General features: G+C 42.3%; 1 protein-coding gene across 2 annotated transcripts in view; it reads right to left on the bottom strand.

Annotated features, from left to right (window-relative positions):
* tesk1a (testis associated actin remodelling kinase 1a) overlaps positions 1–17,042 on the bottom strand; it is a 30,766-nt gene extending 13,724 nt beyond the window's left edge. Inside the window, exons 1-3 of one of the 2 annotated variants that reach the window (XM_063475624.1) lie at positions 16,878–17,042; positions 15,848–16,512; positions 1,896–2,017 (exon numbers count right to left, since the gene is read on the bottom strand). In XM_063475624.1, the coding sequence (XP_063331694.1) occupies positions 1,896–2,017; positions 15,848–16,054 (329 nt within the window). In that variant the 5' untranslated portion in view covers positions 16,055–16,512; positions 16,878–17,042. Of the gene's footprint in view, positions 1–1,895; positions 2,018–15,847; positions 16,513–16,877 lie in introns of those variants that run through there. The other variant, XM_063475625.1, reaches the window with a different exon arrangement.
* Between the last annotated feature and the right edge of the window lie 2,934 nt (positions 17,043–19,976).

Below are 19,976 nucleotides of genomic sequence, written 5' to 3'. Positions count from 1 at the left end.
GGTTCAGTGCTAGGACCAATTCTATTTACATTATACATGCTTCCCCTAGGCAGCATCATTAGAAGACATAGCATAAATTTTCACTGCTATGCAGATGATACGCAGCTCTATCTATCCATGAAGCCAGGTAACACACACCAATTAGTTAAACTGCAGGAATGTCTTAAAGACATAAAGACCTGGATGGCCGCTAACTTTCTGCTTCTTAATTCAGATAAAACTGAGGTTATTGTACTCGGCCCTGAAAAATCTTAGAAATATGGTATCTAACCAGATTCTTACTCTGGATGGCATTAACTTGGCCTCCAGTAACGCTGTGAGGAACCTTGGAGTCATTTTTGACCAGGACATGTCCTTCAATCCACATATTAAACAAATATGTAAGACTGCTTTCTTCCATTTGTGCAACATCTCTAAAGTTAGAAATATCCTGTCTCAGAGTGATGCTGAAAAACTAGTTCATGCCTTCATTACTTCCAGGCTGGACTACTGTAATTCATTATTATCAGGAAGTCCTAAAAACTCGCTGAAAAGCCTTCAGTTAATCCAAAATGCTGCAGCAAGAGTCCTGACAGGGACTAGAAAGAGAGAGCAGATTTCTCCTGTTTTGGCTTCCCTTCATTGGCTTCCTGTTAAATCCAGAATTGAATTCAAAATCCTGCTCCTCACATACAAGGTCTTAAATAATGAGGCCCCATCTTATCTTAATGACCTTGCAGTACCATATCACCCTATTAGAGCACTTCGCTCTCACACTGCAGGCCTACTTGTTGTCCCTAGGGTATTTAAAAGCAGAATGGGAGGCAGAGCCTTCAGTTTTCAGGCCCCTCTTCTGTGGAACCAGCTTCCAGTTTGGATTCGGGAGACAGACACTATCTCTACTTTCAAGATTAGGCTTCAAACTTTCCTTTTTGCTAAAGCATATAGTTAGGGCTGGACCAGGTGACCCTGAATCCTCCCTTAGTTATGCTGCAATAGACGTAGGCTGCCGGGGATTCCCATGATGCATCGAGTTTTTCCTTTCCAGTCACCTTCTCACTCACTATGTGTTAATAGACCTCTCTGCATCGAATCATATCTGTTATTAATCTCTGTCTCTCTTCCACAGCATGTCTTTATCCTGTTTTCCTTCTTTCACCCCAACCAATCACAGCAGATGGCCCCGCCCCTCCCTGAGCCTGGTTCTGCCGGAGGTTTCTTCCTGTTAAAAGGGAGTTTTTCCCTCCCACTGTCGCCAAAGTGCTTGCTCATAGGGGGTCATATGATATGATTGTTGGGTTTTTCTCTGTATTTAATATTGTGCTATCTACTGTACAATATAAAGCGCCTTGAGGCGACTTTTGTTGTGATTTGGCGCTATATAAATAAAATTGAATTGAATTGAATTGAATAGAACATTTGTGTCACAACTTTAAAACTTTAGACTTTGTAAATTGTTATTATTACACATTTTAAGCTTCAGTATGTTTTTGATCGTACTTTTATGAGGGGAAATGGGATTTCCATTTTAAAGTCTACAAAAAATAAAGTGTAAAAAACCTTTTTTGGATTTTTTTTTTGTTTGAGTGAACCTGTTAAAATGTGCTGAAGTTAACTCTGGCAAAGGTCTTATTCATGCAATAAATATAGAACAAACATTAATGTATAACATATACACAGTGCTTTTAAAAGCTATTTGCCCCCTTGCTCATTTGTATCTTTTTGGTATATGTCACACTTACATATTTCAGATTATCGAACAGATTTAATATTAGACAAAGATCAGCAGAGTAAATACAAAAAGCAGTTTTTAAAGGATGATTTTATTTATTAAAGGGAAAAATGTTCTTCAAATCTCACTGTAATCAAAATCGAACATTGAACGGTGAGTTTTTAATCAACACACTTACACCTACCTAAGAATGTTGGGATGACACAGCCTGTTCATAAGCTGGACTTCTCGTAGCATGTTAGCTTTGTTGCTAGCCAGCGTGTTCATTTTCAGTGCCATCACCTGCCCTGTGATCCTGTGCTGCACCTGGTACAGAGAAGGAGAAGGCCAAAGGCAGAGAATGATTGTTCACAGACTAACACAGTGTGAACTTCTCTCCACCTCTGCTTCAACAAAGTCTGTCACAAAACCTCAAGTTGTGAAATTTAAGACCAGCATGTAACACAATCCTGTAACGTTGGACCCCGAGAACGCTGATTCTGTTCATCTGAATGTTTCATTGGGAGAAATGTTTGTCCAAGTGACTCGTCACAGCTGCACATTTTAACACGATGGCCTGACGAGGCCATAAACTCCGTCTCCCTCGCCTTATTTTGATACGTACAGTTTGAGCTGCAGCTACAGTAGGTCATGTGGTCACCAGGGTCACTGACTGGTGCTTGCAAAGTTGATGCAGTGTCTGCACCTCCAAGCACTTGCATGCATTTGTGTTTGTGTGTGTGTGTGTGTATATTAATAGTACAGCTAATAGGCTTTCTGGATTTCCCATCACTCCTCCTGATCTGCACAAATCCACTGGGCTGTTACTGAGCAGAGCGCATGTGCGCACACACACACACACACACACACACACACACACACACACACACACACACACACACACACACACACACACACACACACACACACACACAACCAGTGCTTGTTAACAGTCTGAATGGCCCAGGAGTCTGGAGGTGTGGGACCTGATTGACCTAAAGCCAACCAGGGGGCAGCGGGTCAAACAGGTGGTGGGCGGGGTGTAGGGTTCACCTGTGATGGCCCTGGTTTACCTGAGACAGGAGGATCTGGTGATGGCCTCCAGGGGGGGCAGAGGGCAGCCAATGACTTTTTAGGCGGTGCTAATGACCCTCTGCGCAGCCTTCCTGTTCCCAGTCGTGGCTCCTGAGTACCAAACACCACTGAGGAGCTATAGAAGGCCAGCAGCAGCTCCTGGTCCAGGTTATTCTTCCTCGGGGGAGGTGCAGTCACTGTAAGGCCTTCTTTACTGCGATAGTGTTGTGGGTCCAGCTGAGATCAGCAGAGATGTGGGTGCCCAGAACCCTGATTCCACCAGTTCCCCACTTATAATGAGAGGGGAGTGGACCTGTCTGTGCCTCCTGAAGTCCATTATGAGTTCTTTGGTTTTAAGGATGTTCAGCTACAGGTTGTTCTCTACCTCCACCCTGTATGCCAGCTCATCTCCATCAGAGATGGAGGGCTACTGTTGTGTTGTGATTGGACCTTCAAACTGACAAGAAGGAGACTTAAGTCCTGATATTGATAGAACGTGTTTATTGTAAAGTAAAAGTGATAACATTTGAAATAAAAACTGTTAAAGACTAACACTGCAGAAGCTGTCTCTGCTTCTCTGGTTGCATTTTATGTGGTCTTTGTGCTGTTGTTGCTTATTGTGCACTGTAATGGAATTATTACACGAATATAATATGCTCTGCTGTGTGACACAGAAAATCCAAGAAGTGGGTGAAATTAGTAAACATGTTATTACTGTGTTTGCCACTTTCCTAATTTACTTTTTTGTATGTTTGTCACACTTAAATGCTTCAGACCATCAGACAAATTTAAATATTAGACAAAGATAACACAAGTAAACACAAAATGCAGTTTCCAGATGAAGGTATTTAACCCTGTGTTAAAGAGCGGTTGCCTTCCAAACCTAATAACTGGTTGGGCCATCCTTAGCAGAAAAAACTGCAATCAAGCGTTTGCAGTAACTGTTAATGAGTCTCTTACAGCACTGCTGGCCCACTCATCTTTGCAGATTTGCTGTAATTCAGGCACATTGGAGGGTTTTCAAGGACGAACCACCTTTCAAAGGTCGTGCCACAGCATCTCAATCGGATGCAGGTCAGGACTTTGGCCACTCCAAAGTCTTCATCTTGTTTTTCCTAAGCCATGCAGAGGTAGACTTGCTGGTGTGTTTCGGATTATTGTCAAGTGAGCTTCAGCTTGAGGTCATGAACAGATGTGCGGACATTCTCCATCAGGATGTTTTGGTAAACAGCAGAATTCATGCTTCCATTTACCACAGCAAGTCTTCCAGGTGCTGATGCAGCAAAACAGCCCCAGACCATCACACTAACACCAACATATGTTACTGTGGTATGATGTTCCTTTTCTGAAATGCTGTTACTTTTACTCCAGATGTAACAGGACACACAGCTTCAAAGGTCAACATTTGTCTCGTCAGTCCACAGAGTGTTTTTCCAAAAGTCTGGGGGATCATCAAGATGTTTTCTGGTTATCGAGCCTTTATGGTTCTTTTGCTCAGCAGTGGGTTTCGTCTTTGAACTCTGCCATAAGAAAGACTCTGGGCAACAATGGCCTGCATGGCGGAGTCATGAACACTGACCTTAACTCTCTCCTGTACTCACTCTACACCTACGGCTGCACGGCCACTAGCAACTCCAACATCACTGTGAAGTATGCAGAGGACACTACAGTGGTGGGTCTTATCACCAAAGGTGATGAGACAGCTGACAGGGAGGAGGTCAGCGCCCCACTGATGCTGAGAGAACCATCTCACCCTCAACGTCGCAAAGACAAAGGAGTTGATAGTGGACAGGGAGGAGGTGCAGAGAAGCACACACCCCCATCACCATCAACGGCGCTGCTGTGGAGAGAGTGAGCAGCTTCTGTTTCCTAGGTGTACATGTGGCGGAGGATCTTACGTGGTCAGTACACATAAAAAAAACAGTGAAGAAGGCGCAGCAGCGCCTCTTCTTTCTCAGGAGACTGAAAAGATTCGGCATGAGCCCCCGCATCCTCAGGACCTTCTATCGCTGTGCCATTGAGAGCATCCTCACTGGACGCATCACCACCTGGTACAGCAACAGCACCGCTTACAACCGCAAACCTCTCCAGAGAGTAGTGCGGTGTGCTGAACGGATAATTGGAGGTGAGCTTCCCTCCCTCCAGGACATCTACAGGAAGCGGTGCCTGAGGAAAGTGGGGAGGATCATCAAGGACTCCAGTCACCCCAGCCATAAACTGTTCAGACTACTTTCATCAGGAAGGAGGTTCTGCAGCATCAGGAGGTTCTGCAGTATCTGGTCCCGTACCAGCAGACTGAGAGACAGCTTTTTCCATCAGGCCATCAGACTGCTGAACACTTCACAGACACCTCATCTTCACTACTGGAACTTCAACATTATGCACTCCATACTGTAGATAAATGCCACTTGTTCTGCACATTTTCAACTGCTAACCTCTGTAGATTTTATTTTTATTTTTTTTTTATATAGATGTATATATATGTATACACACACACACACACACACACACACACACACACACACACACACACACACACACAGGTAGATATACATATTCAGTAATGCACATATATTTATTCTTATAATTCTCAGATTCCCATTCTTATATTTTGCTTGTTCTTCTGTTATTGCATTTTGCACCTGTGTTGCTTGTGAAGCTCGCACACAAGGATTTCCCTCGCAGTGCTGTACCAGTGTACCTGCACATGTGATGTGACAATAAAACTGATTTGATTTGCTTTGATTTTGCTTTGATTTAAGGCAAGTGAGGCCTGCAGTTCTTTGGATGCTGGGCTCTTTTGTGACCCGTTGGATGAGTCGTCGCTGCACTCTTGGGGTAACTTAGTCAGCCGGCCGCTCTTTCAGCTGTTCCATGTTTTCACCATTGGTGGATGATGGCTCTCACACAGCTTTAGAAATGGCCTTATAACCCTTTCCAGACTGAGAGATCTCAGTTACTTTGTTTCTCAGCTGTTCCTGCATTTCCTCGGATCGCGGCATGTCGTCCGGCTTTTGAGGATCTTTTGGTCTGCTTTGTCAGGCACGTCCTATTTAAGTGATTTCTTGATTTAGAACAGGTAATCAGGCCTGGGTTTGGATTCTTGTTCCCCTTTATAATTAACACCTTCAATAACAAACTGCATTTTCTATTTAGTTGTGTTATCTTTGTCTAATATTTAAATTTGTTTGACGGTCTGAAACATTTAAGTAACAAACATACAAAAAATAGGAAATCAGGAAGGGCCAAACACAGCAGTGCAGCAGATCTCATCTGTGTGTAGCATCTACACAGTTTATAGATGTAGCTGACTCATCATGCTTGCTAGCATTATTTGATTATTTAGAGCTCAGCCGTGTTGCTGAATATGCAATCTTAAATATGCTGTCTTTAGCTACAAAACAAACCAAACAATAAACATGGAAGAAGTGCTCCCAGAATATGGTAAAATGTGCATTAATTCTTTTGATCAGTAATTGTAATCCCAATTATTAATTACTTTAACAAACATGCATTTGTTAAAACTTAAAACACACAGTCTCATTTCAAAACAAATAAATGGAATAAAAGAAGTGGACACGATGCATTTGACCCTACGGTCCATCCAGTCTGTCCCCGCTGGTCCCCGTGTCCAACACTGTAATGTCTCTGGCAGCATGTGAGGGCAAACCTAAGAAGACCTGCACAGCAGCCATTGCTTTGCTTTTACCTTTTAAAAATGTGACTTGTCCTAGAGAGCTCTGCATAAGAATTGAAATGTGCATGGACTGTTGGTCCTGTGCACAAATGGCAAATAAAAATCTTGAATCTTGAATTTTTTCCATTTTAGAGAATGAAACCATGTGCAAACGGATTTTTCTGGTGAGCAAACAAGACAATTCTAAGAACAAGCTGCAAAATATCCAAGTTTAAGTGTGGAAAACACCAAAAGCATTCATTCATTTATGTCTGAGACAATTAAAATGGTCAGAAATAAGGTGACGTTTCCACACTCACGTCTGCACTTTCACACTGACAATAAAAGCTTTTGCTCTTTCTTTGGCTGTGGGGGGGGTGAACCTTTGGCTTATAAGAAGAAAAATCTCCACTTTGTATAAACCTCTCCCTGAGCTAATAATAAGGCGTGCTGCTTTGCATGGCTTCACATCTTCTCGAGCGCTGCACATGCAGGCTGTACACACACGGTTACCTGGAAGAAAAGTGGACTGTGGTGCAAAATGCCCCTAAATGTGCTTCCATCCATCTTCTGCATATTTGTTACTTCTTACAAAAAGAGGTATTAAAAAAAGGAAGTAAATAAAGAAAGAAGGTTTTACACTCGGCTTTTTGTGTAACAGCACCAAGTTTGCAGGCAATGAGCAGCAGACACAAAGCTCTACACTGTAGTCACACAGCAGCTTTACTTAATGCGATTGAGCTGCTCTACTTTGGGGGAAGTGATGCAGTGCAGCAGAAAACTTCACACTACAGGTGCAGCTGTTTACAATAATGACACACATACTCGTAACTATTGTGTCTTTAGCCAGTTTACATTTAAAATTGGGAGCTGCTTGATGAGCACCAGCTCTGGAAACCCAACCACATCTGAGACAGAGTTAACACGACTTTTTGAATAATCCTGGTATCAAACCACATGTGTGAAAGTTGACCACAGAAGTCTTTGTACCACATATAAAGGAACTTCAGACTTGTTGGGTTGCAACCGTCCCATTTACCCAGGCTAGGACTACAGCAGCTTGTGACCACCCTCGGCTGGGCTTGTGTCTCCTCTCTAACCAGTGCTCTTTTGCATGTAAGGCAAATGTCTTATACGCATACATAATGTGATAACATGAATATGGGGAAATGGTTGATGTTGGAAGGTGGTTGTAGCTCACACATGAACATACTTCTACATATGGCTAACTCAAGGTAACAGCAGGGTAACCCACCAACAGGGTGATGCACCTGTATGGCAACACATGTAATACAAACAATACCAACAGTGACAATTCTGAAAATGGGAGTAACATAACTTTAAAGGTATAAATAATAATGAACACTTTTTTAGGTAAAGCTGTTTTTTTATGCTGCTACTGTTTCTACAAACTGAAACGATACACAGATGCATTAGCCTGTTACAGTTTTTCTCCATTGGTTTGGCTCATTTCTTGAAACAGAAATTACATTCTCAAAATAACATGGACAAACCTCCAAACCTCTTGGCAAATGTTCACAACAGAATGGCATTTCTCATTCATTTTATCAAATGGCAAATGCCTTAGTACATGTCTCAATTGTCTCAGTGCATCTTTGCAAATGGTTAAGTACAAGTAGCCTACAGTTATACAGTTATACAGTTAGCCCACATTTAGCACATTTTCCAAATGAATAGATCTTGTAGATCTAAACTGATTAGTTGATTCCCAGTCTAATGATCATTCTCTCCAAAACATGTCAGCATGATTTCATTGTATAAGTACTCACATGCACAACTGTCTGTTCAATTGTCAAAATTGGTCAAGAACATAATACCATGAATACCATATATGAATTTCTTTGAATATTTGATAAATTGATGACAGTCGTTGACAGTCAGGTGAAACTAGACTAACGAAGGGGGAGTGTCACACACAGGTGTGTTCCATGATTGTGTGCTGCCAAACACAGATATATAGAGCTTGACCAGAGCCAGTCCGATCTCTGAACATGGATAGACAAGGCCAAGCAAACGGACAAGGGGATGTTCTCCCCCAAGGAAGAGGAGGAAGAAGAAGAAGAAGAGGAGGACTGAGAATGCGTGGTGGAGGAATAGGGGGAAGAGGCCGAGGTGCGCGAAGACACTGTGCTGTCCCGAATGAAATTCGGGCAACAATTATAGACCATGTCATAAACCATGGCCTCACAATGGCAGAGGCAGGTCGTCGAGTGCAGCCTAATGTGCCTCGCTCTACAGTCTCCTCCATCATCCAAACCTTTCGCAGGGAAAACAGGTATGTACTCTATGTAATCTATGATGGAATTATATGTTGTATAGGACAGGGCACTGTGCGTGAGGCAAAAAATGTATAACTTACTGTAGAGATTTTGTGTGCATCTGCCTACAGTAGTAGGTCTATACTAGCAGGTGGAGAGGACTAGTGGAATGTTGTGATACTAAATATGACAAGAAATATATTGACCAAATTACCGTAAACTATGGAATTACATAATTCATACAGTTTAGAGTAGTATTCCAGTCACTGTGCAATGTTGCATTAGGATTGTGGTGAAGTTACTGTGAGTAAAACAATAATACAATTACACTGGTAACTTACTGTATTCTGTTCTATGTGTAGGATTGGACGACAACCTCGCGTGGGTGGCAGAGGAAAACTGCTCAATGAACAACAGGAAAGAGAGATTTGTAACATGGTGATGGCAAATAATGCCATCACATTGAGACAGATCCGTGATGCCATCCTTCAGGACAATCATATATTCCAGAATATAAACACAATAAGCATCTCCACAATAGAACGGGTTTGAAGGAGCATCAGATGACAATGAAACAAATCTACAGGGTACCATTTGAGAGGAACTCTGACAGAGTGAAGGAGCTGCGCTACCAGTATGTAAATGTAAGTCAGTTACTGGTTGTCTCTCATTATAACCTTACCTGTAATCACAGTAAGCAGTAGTTCACTTATTTGGTTTCAATACCTCCTTTACCTGATTTCAGAATCAGTATTTGCTGCATCTGACTTCAACAATTTCAACAGAAAACTGCAGTTTACTGTATGATACAATTCTCATTATAATCCTTATTTTGTTGTCTCCCAATCAAATCTGTCTAATACTGTAGGTTTTACTGTAACATCTCAGTGAGTCATCAGTATTTCCCACTCCCCTTTCTATCACATGCCCCTGCAGTACTTCCTCATCACTAGTTTAGAACCACTGGAGTAGTGGCCTGTAGTATATTGAACCTGTGGGGGAGAACATGTAATTGTCTAACTGTAGTATATGACTCTTCTGTATGACTGATTTTATGTTCTTTACTCTATTTTAGAGAATAATGGCATTGGAAGGACATGAGACCCCTCACATCCTGGTGTTCGTGGATGAAGCTGGCTTCAACCTGGCCAAGGGTCGAATACGTGGCCGTAATATTATTGGCCACCGGGCCACAGTGGATGTCCCAGGTCAGCAAGGGGGCAATATAACTATGTGTGCTGCCATTTCTGAAAATGGTGTGGCCACTCACATCCCCAGTCTTGGCCCATACAACACACACAAGCTCCTCATCTTCTTGGATCGCCTTTATACCGATTTTATCCCTGAAAATGAGAGGTCTCATAGGGTCTCACCTACCCATTTATGTAATTGTGTGGGACAATGTCAATTTCCACCATAGCCCACTCATTAGGGGCTGGTTTGCAACGCATCCAAGGATGGTCATGGGGTTCCTACCACCTTACTCTCCTTTCCTCAATCCGATAGAGGAGTTTTTCTCTGCTTGGAGGTGGAGAGTGTATGAGCATCATGCTCAGGATCAGCCGTCCCTGCTCCATGCTATGGACGCAGCGTGTGACGACATTACAGGAGATCAATGCAGGGGATGGTTGCGGCATGCACGCCGTTTCTTCCCTCGTTGCATCGCAAGAGAAAGTATCTGCTGTGATGTGGACGAGAATCTGTGGCCAGATGGACAACAGCGTGTAAATAATCAGGAGGGTGAAGACAGTGGACAAGAGCGGGAGAATGAGTACAGCGACCACTGAATAAGTCCTTGTTTTTTGATTTTGTGTTCATACAATTTACTACTGTAATGTACATTTTTTTTTTACATATGTATGAAACTTTCTTTACGTGTGAATATAAAATGGTTATAATTTCCTTGGTAGTGTGAGTGCAATCTGATGTCAAACCTTGGAGGCTACTCTTTTCTGTTGTATATTGTTGGTCCTCTGCCATAGTGACAAAACATCTAAACATTCTGTATGGCAGTACTCACACAATGCCAAAGGGACGATGCATTTTGGGGGCACTGACTATTCAGATTAGCAAGAAATGTAGTTTTGACACATGAGTGAACTGTTGTAGGAGAGATATGAGCTTTTGCAGGTGGACCATGTTGTTGTGATCAACCATCCAGGTTTATTTTGACAAAAGCACCAAGAATGATGTGAATGTCCGATCTGTGTCGAGAAATGAGCCAAAGCTATTGAGAAGGATCTTTGCCATTTTGGAGACACTGACTGTTTAGATGAGAAAGGGATTTAGATTGAAGCCTGAGTGAACAGTCTTGGAAGAGATATGAGCTTTTGCAGGTGAGCTATAGTGTTGTGCTAAACTGTAAGAGTGTTTTGCCAAATGATCTTAGAGTTTTGAGAATGTAATTTCTGTTTCAAGAAATGAGCCAAACCAATGGAGAAAAACTGTAAATGAACACTGTCCATTAATACAGATGGATAGGACTGATAGCATTTGCTGCCTAGCTCCCACATTAGCATTATTGTTTTATTATTGTGTTATGGTAATGATAAGAGACCACTAATGTACAGCGATAATTAAACCTGAACCAGAAGAGTTGTGTAACTGTTGGTACTGACACTGCTGCACGGCTCCACCGTGGCTGCAACATATGCTGCTCTATTTCACACTCTTGCCAACATGCACATTGCTCTGGATGCATGACTGGATGGAGTTGGAGTATAAGAAATGCTGAGAGGGACCAAGGCCCAGGAGCATCCGAGTGGTTATCTTCAACCACACAACAGACGACAACAGCGGCTTCTTCTTTCCTGCTGAGCATAAAATAAAAGTCTACACGAGACAAAAAAAAAAAGAGCGAATGCACGTGGTCACATGAGGTCATTAAGGTCACAGGTTCACTGTGCTCGCTCACAGGAGGCAGCTGGGGTTCTCTCAGTCATTTTAGGACCTCTACCTTACAGTGTGAAGGCCCTGGGGTAACTGTTGTTGTGATTTGGCGTTTTGACAGGGTGGATCGACTACCATTAGGACAAGGTGACAACCTCACTAGGGGGTAAAATATCTGGAACTTCACATCAGCAGTTTACAAATTATGAAGCTGTTTGGATGAGAACTGAAACAGTCTTTGGAAAAATGAAAAAGGATGCTGGCAGCCTTCAGCTTGACCTCAGACTGCTGAGCCATCATAGTTAATATTTCATGGGCCCTTTGACGAATGAATGCATCAGTACTGTAGGTCCAGTATCAAATATTACTTGATGTTTGGTAAATCAGTGACAGACCTTGCACTTGCTTACCTACTGCAGTGTAACTGCTATGCAAGGTTTAAGGGAGCTACATCCTCAGGCACTAACCGAGGCAGTCGCGTCAGCCTCTAATGCTGAGTGTGGATGTGTACTGAGAGCTGTCAGCAGCTGATGAAGTGTACATGCAAACCTGAATCCATGGATGAGACAACATCCAGGACTGCAGGTATTTGTTGCTCCGCCCCATGGAGTTTTAAATTGCACACATATGATTCACTAAATCTGACCACAGGAAAGTTTCTGTTTCTATATGAGGCTAAAATCAGAAATGTAAAATGTGGATTCAAATCAATGTTTTTACAAGCTGACTTGTGTATTTCTGAATAAGATTTTTTCTTTTGGGAAATTGTTAAACTGTGTCTTTGTTGAAAAGGAGCCATGGAGATGTTTGTTAAGATATCAGTCTGACTTCTGTACAGTCAAAAAGAAATAAGAGTAAAAGCTCTAAAACTGACTGAGTAGCTGGAATTCTGTAGGAGAACAGCTGTTTCCTGTACAGGAAGTGGTGGCCATCTTGGAAAATGGTGACCGATTTGAAAACTCAAGTAGTTAATGAGATATTTCCAATGAATGATGCCAAATGAAGAAACATGCTAATTTAAGTGTCCACTGTTACACTGAATGAAGGCTTTAAACGAAAACTTTCCCCGTTGATTAAAAAAAGAGAGGAGTGAGTGTCAGTGAGGAATCATTCATCTGTGCTGTTTTTGTTCCAACATCGTTTTCATTCTGAGCATTAACACAAACATAAAGACACTGGAGTGAAGACCCTGCTGTGAGTGGTTTGCTGAACAGCTTGGTGATAATGTTTTCTATTCCTGGAAAGGAAGAAGAAAACAAGTCTTAAAAGCTTTGCACATGTTTGGTTTTCCTTTGTCTCCTCTTCTCAGTTCAATACAATCTCATTTGTATATCACCAGTTCATAATGGTTCATAATGGTTCATAATGGTTCACTCATATAGCACTGAAATCAGATGATCTCCTACATTGACTGTGGGGAGGAAGAACTCCCTTTTTAAAAGTCAGAGAGTCTCTGATGGTAGTCAGTGCTCGTCCTGTCTGAAACAGATTCCATGTAATTGCTAACTTGAGCCCATTCAGTTAGACTGATATCAGACCGACAGCAGGACGACTCTTTCTTATGGCAACATTTACGCCAGGTTTCAGTGACAGCGCTTCACAATACCACAACTTTGTCATGTTGGATCAAACCGATACTGTCAAAGTTAAACTTTGACGACATCATTTGTAATTAAAAAAAAGGTGAAAATTGCCATAATATAGTATCGTGAGTGAAGTGCAGTGATATTGTGATAGCGCTGGCAAAAACTGGGGAAAGTGTCCTGCAGTCATCAGTGAATTTATTGGGGTAGCCCTTCCCATAGCCACAGATCAACTGGCACCAGTTGATGTAAATCTGGTACTTGAGTGGGTACTGGAGCCGTAAAACGGGTCCAAGCTTGTGCCTCAAGCACAGTTGGTGCCACTAATAACTCAGAGTTGGACAAGTTGGAAAAACTCCCCAACAGGAAATGAAATCCTCTCAGGAACACTTTGATCAATCAAAACCAAACTGCCATAATGGGCCTGTGACTCCGCCCACACACATATGCTCTGTTTAACCTTCTGTATCCCACTGTTGACTAATAACAACTGCCACTGGCCGGCAAGTGTATACCACAGACTAGAGACACTTAATCATAAATTAGGATTAAAAACAGATATATGCGCATCAAATAGTTTCCATGTTTCCCTGACAAATCAAAACACACTGGCTGTAGTTTGTATCCTGTCAGAAGGCTGTTTAGCTCCGCTGTCAACATGCCCAGTGTGAAGCATCCATGTCTGTGTGCTCCAGAGGAGGCTGCGAAATGTTGTGAAAGGAGCCAGAAACAGGTCAGAGAGTGTCTGCTGCAACCATAACCAAGGGGTGACGAGGATATCCTAAACTTGTGCTGGTCTTACTGAAGCTTTGAGGTGGAGCATCATCACTCTGACGTCTCAGATGATGTACCAATGTAATCAGACCCTTTATCACAAGGAATAATAATACATACAGAGAAAAACCCAACAATCATATGACCCCCTATGAGCAAGCACTTTGGTGACAGTGGAAAGGAAAAACTCCCTTTTAACAGGAAGAAACCTCCGGCAGAACCAGGCTCAGGGAGGGGCGGGGCCATCTGCTGCGACCAGCTGGGGTGAACACTTCTCCTACGCCTACACCACACCCACCTAAAATCCCATCATACGGTCATGGAAAATATAAATTAACACTTTTCAGTGGTTTATTCGACATATTCAAGTGTTTCCTTCAAAGTTCTCGGGAATCTGGAGCGCTCTATGGGAATACTAATCAGGTATAGAGGGTTAACCTGCACGAGTTCATATTTCATTTAGTCTCACAAACACTACAGTGCAGGGATACATGACTGTCACCAGTGGTGGCTTTATGTGCCGTCACATATTCTTTTCAGGTTGTGGATCATGGCATAAGTAATAAATCAATAGCTTATTAGCTGACAACAAAGTATTATTAATAACAACTACAAACTCACAGCAGGTAGAACATTTTAACTGTCTGATGTCTAACAAACGAATATAACTTAAAGTATGTGACTGAAAAACACCTAAAACAAACAAACCGAAACAACAAAACTAAAAGGCTAAAAATGATCCAGGGGGAGCAACTGGCTGCAGCTCAGATCACACACTGTATCTATTCCAACAGCACAGCTTCATAGTACAAGAGTCAAGATGGTGAACTGACCTGTCTGCTCTCCAGACTGTCACCGAGCAATGGAAAACAGAAAAATACAATAAAGACGACCCAGGACTATTGAGCAGCTAGAATCCTCTATTAGACAGTGGGCCCATATTCCTCTCCCAAACATCCAGGTACTAGTCTGGTCCCAGATCCCAGACTTTAGCCTTCTCTCAGAGAATAGAGGGGGATGCTACACAGTGGGAATCACAGCCCTGTCCCAAGTGTTTGAGCTGTACGGCTGCCATCAAATTACAAACGGGCTAATATTTTTCTTAAATGGTACTTTTTCTCAGTTTAAAAGTTTTATTTCTTTTCTGTGTTCTATTGTGAATAAAGTCTGCGGTGTGAGTGACAAAATGATTCGTGTCACTGCTAAACCCTCAACTCTCCAAATGTGGTCTTTTTGCAAAATCTTATTAAAACGTGTGCTCAGAGAATCAAAAATTCACATCCAGGACCACAAAACAGGAAATTTCTACTTCAGAAACATTTACAACAATACAATAAATGCCATCCTACTTTCCAAATTCCTGTCAGTCTGCATTAGTTGACAATAAACTGTCAACTAACCACAACTAGGTGTGTGGGACTGTTCAACTGTCCCACACACCTTTCACCTCTAACATCTAAAGCTAGCAGAAATCTAGCAAAAACAAAAGCAGGACAAACTGATTTTCTCAGCAGAGGAAAATCATCTGTAAAGGCTATAAAGCAGGGCAGGGAGGGCCGGCATCCTGCAGGTTTTAGATATCACCTGAATCACATGATTAGTTCATCATCAGGCCTCTGGAGAACTTTAAGACATGTTGAGGAGGTCATTTAGACATGTGGATCATCTGTGTTGGGTCAGGAACACATCTAAAACCTGCAGGACACTGACCCTCGAGGAGTTCCCCACACCTGCTATAAAGTGTCAGACCCCAGCCACTGTCTGTCTATCTGAATGTGTGGGAAGATGAAGGAAGCATGGCTTCTTCACTGGAGGATTATGGAGCACACCAGCAGAGGACTACTCTGACGCTGCAGTTGACTCAGAAGGTGAGGTCACATACCTTGAAGACCTCAGAGAAGAAGCCTGAACCGATCTTCTCACAGAAGAAGTCATCGATGCGGGCCAGGCTGGACACAGCACTCCTCAAGGCTCGGTACGAGGAGGGCCGGATCCGGTTGGGTGCGTGGATGCTATGAAGAGCTGGCTCATCTAGGCTGCCGTGACCCTCCTCAGGGTCGCAGAAGCAGCACTCGGAATGGTAGTCCATAGTGCTGACAGTTCTCCAGATGCTCTGGAACCCTGTTTCTCAGACCGCCGCAGTCCTCGGGTACGAGGTGATGGGGCCTCCCACCATCATAGCGTCACAAAGACCAATGAGCCGACAGTATTGTTTAACCACGGCGCTGCTGTGGTCGCATCTTCGTTGCAGGCATCACCCCAATGTGTGCTGTAGGTTACTGCTCAGTTTATGTCCTTCTTCCGTTACTGAGTCAAACGTCTCATCTGTTCATCATCCCCCCATGCTGCCCCCGGCCAAGTCCCCAACAGCTCCTGGCTGACAAAGTTTCAACTCTTCCAAGTCACGCAGTGTTTGGAATTCCCGCTGCCCATGAACGCCTCCTCAGCGTGTGGGTGAGAGAGGAGGCTCGGTTCCTTCCGTCATCCCGCAAGTTTGATGGATGCCGCAGTTCCACGGCACCGGGAGCCGGCCATACACGCAGATCCCTGCAGAAGCATTAAAGGCACATTATTAGGAACAGCACCCCTTACTGTGGCTGCAGGTGGATTTACAGCAAGAGAGCACGATCCGCATTATTGCGTATCACTGCGCTGTTTGCGCCGCAGAACAGAAGCTCGGGCCCATCTCCGCCTGGAACCATGGCACCAGCAGCCAGAGTGACCACCACCTCCACCCAATCACATCGGGCTGGCTCCACCAGACTGCCTGACTAACTAAGACTGACAGGCCCCATTAAACCTGCTGCTTTAGAATAAAGAGTCCCGCTGATGCAGCGTCCTGATCCTCCCTGTAATGCGCCTCCCTCGCTGCTGATAACGGGAGCTTCCACAGGCACAGATAGACGGCTCACCTCTTTTCCACGTCGGTGTGACCGGGGACGTCCTGCGCTCCGAGGGCCGGAGCGTCTGCTGCTCCTAATCCCGTGTGTCTCCGTGCTTCACCGGGAGCAGGCTGGGACGGATATCACAAACGAAAGTGGCCGAACCAAGCGCCCGAGAGGCACTCGGACTGCTTCCTGCTCGAAACTTCACAGCAAAACTCTTAATCGAGTATTTATTCAGGGTTGTTTGTTTGTTTGTGATGGATTAGATTGAATATACAGCAACAAAGCCTGAGCTGAGTTACAACAATACAAACGGAAGGTTTGCAGAGACAGAGGTACTAACTAACGCTACAGAGTGTTTACTGGGAAAATGCTTTCTACGTGATGCATGTATGGAACAAGTTCACAGTCAGGACAGGACTGCATAAACCTAAACGGTTGCACAAATCACACAACAGCTTATTAGCAAGAATATTATTGAAAGAGTTGATACATCATCATGCTTTATTTGGTGCTTTTAAAGTAAAGTATTTATTTTTTCTCTATTTTTGTAAGGTTACCCTGAGGGTTCAGTTCCAGACTCTTATTTTGAAGACCAAGTAGTACAACTTCCTTTAAACCCCCTCCCACCTCTGTCGAGTTCAACACTTGGCACAGACAGGACGGAGCTCTGATTGGAGAGGATGGGGAGGCAGAGGCTAACCCCAACAGCTGATCTGAGGTCAGTCTGTGGCGGGAACACTTGCGCCTTACTGCAGGAAACCGATCCCGAACCAGCAGTTGAGCCGGAAGTGCAGCACTGTGGCAATGACACACATTTTGACATTAAAATAAACAAATGTACAAACCAATGAAGAAAGATAAACGAACAGATGAAATAAGTATAAAATAAAAATGAAACACAGCAGCTGCTGTAATATGACATGATTTATTTTGGAGGATCATTTCTCAATTAAACATAAAAAAAACAACCCCCACCATATTCATAGGAGTGACGACCCCCCCGCTCCTCCCTCTGTGTCCTACTGACATGTTTTTCCTGTTCACGTTGGCGGAAGTGATGAGGGAACTATCTGCACACCAGCTACTGCACCATCAAACAAACACATCATTACAGTGTAAATTCAATGCTTGAAATATAGCTCATATGTTTGCTATAAGGCTGTGAAATAGGAATAAAATAAAAAATAAATAATAATAAAAGATTTTTTTAAATAAAACAAGCAAAGGGTTAAAAATGATGTCAGCTACGAGGATGACATCATGGGTTTGGATTCATCAACAGAGGCAATGTTTCCCTCTTTCTATGACATGATGGAGTGAGCAGATATATTTGGAAAAATAATAATAAATATGGAAATAACTGTATTGTAAACAGGTGTGAATAGAAAATATCCACTGATTGTAATGATGTCACTATAAGAATTGTTAATTATTGAGCAGGTCATAGAAGAGATCTCAGAACCACTAACCAACATCTGCATCACATCAATAGGAAATAAGTCATGTTGTGCTGCTGTATAAAACTGCAGATATACATAACTAGAAATATGTTATTTGAAACGTTCTGAGATAAACATAAATTACTCTCTGACAATCAATACAGATTCAGATCACACAGTTACACATCACCAGCATTAACTGACTCAATGAGATTACAGGTACAGTATGCATGAGTATTTCTAGAGGGAGGGGGTGAAATTATTATTATTTAAGCGAAACACTGTGACAGGAAATGACAGGAAGTTGAGAGAATATTCCTCATTATGCTTGGACATTTCTTGTGATGTCCCCCAGGGGTGGTCTGTAATGGAGCCAATACTGTTCATTGTTTATATTACAAAATCAAATATATGTAGCGAATTGTAAAGAAGGACTTATGATAAGATAGGGCATAAACTGAAGTAAAAGTGATGATATATATGATAACTCGGTAAAAATCCATAATCATAGCACCAAAAAATATGATCCTAATAATATGGCGATGGACTAGGATGATGACTAGGATGGAATGATGACTATGGAATAATTCATAATGGTGTGCTTTTGTCATTTTAAGCCAAAAAGTTTACCTTTAGACAACTTTTTTAGGGCACCTGTGCATGTTTGTGTGTGTGTGTGTGTGTGTGTGTGTGTGTGTGTGTGTGCGTGTGTGTGTGTGTGTGTGTGCGTGTGCATAAGAACCTTTGTTCTTATGCTTTGAAAGTGTCAGAGTTTCATAAAACATTTTTGACTATGTTATAATGTTTTTTTTGTATGAGTAATCATGTATCTTTGATAAATAAAATATTTAATCTTGTATTTGTGTACTTTGTGGTTATTGGTTTTTACTTAAAAAAAAACATTAGTCACATATCACACTGATAGATGACTGAAAGAAATGTTTGATGGGAAAAGGAAACACAGTGTTGTGAAATTTTCAGCTAAATTTTCAGCTTCCAACGTTTAAATGCCAAGAGGAGACAAGCAGCCCCGAGTCTGCATGTAAAACATTAAACTCCTTAGCAGTGATACTCGTTCTTACTTATTCTTTCTTGTCATCGTACTTTACTGTTCCAATGAAACAAGAAGATCTCATTTCAAAGTACATTTTTGGCCATCCTTTGATCTCACTGTCTTAATATCTTAGAGCTATTTCCAGGGGCAATAACCTTTAGTTTAGATTGTGTTTTAAATCAAGCTGTGATCTTAAAGTCACTCTCACAGCGCTGATTTTACAGTAATGTACAACAATTGTAATGTCATTGAAATTTCTAAACTGCCTTTTCTCCAGTCAGGGTTGTGTGATTGCACACTGGCCATGACAGGACTCCTTAGTGTCTGTACAGCAGAATCCAGTTTTATCTATATGTCACCAAATTACAACAACAGCCACCTGGAGGTGAGACTGTTAGTCACACAAATGGTGGACAGAAAATTATTTTCCAGTTTAGAATAAATCAAATGAATCGCTTAACATTTTTGATTTATTTATTAGTACACCTTTTTTTTTATCAGTCCTCTTATATCCATGACAAAGTGTGTACAGGCTTAACATTTGATGTCTGCATCAATTACTGACATAACATCAGCATATCAAGGCGTTTATGACTTATCTGTTTTTCTAATACATTTGGAGAAATTGGG

This window comes from Pelmatolapia mariae, linkage group LG6 (genome assembly GCF_036321145.2).
Source record: "Pelmatolapia mariae isolate MD_Pm_ZW linkage group LG6, Pm_UMD_F_2, whole genome shotgun sequence".
Taxonomy (NCBI): Eukaryota; Metazoa; Chordata; class Actinopteri; order Cichliformes; family Cichlidae; genus Pelmatolapia; species Pelmatolapia mariae.
Note: the sequence above shows the minus strand (reverse complement) of the source record. Positions and strands in the feature narration are given on the sequence as shown.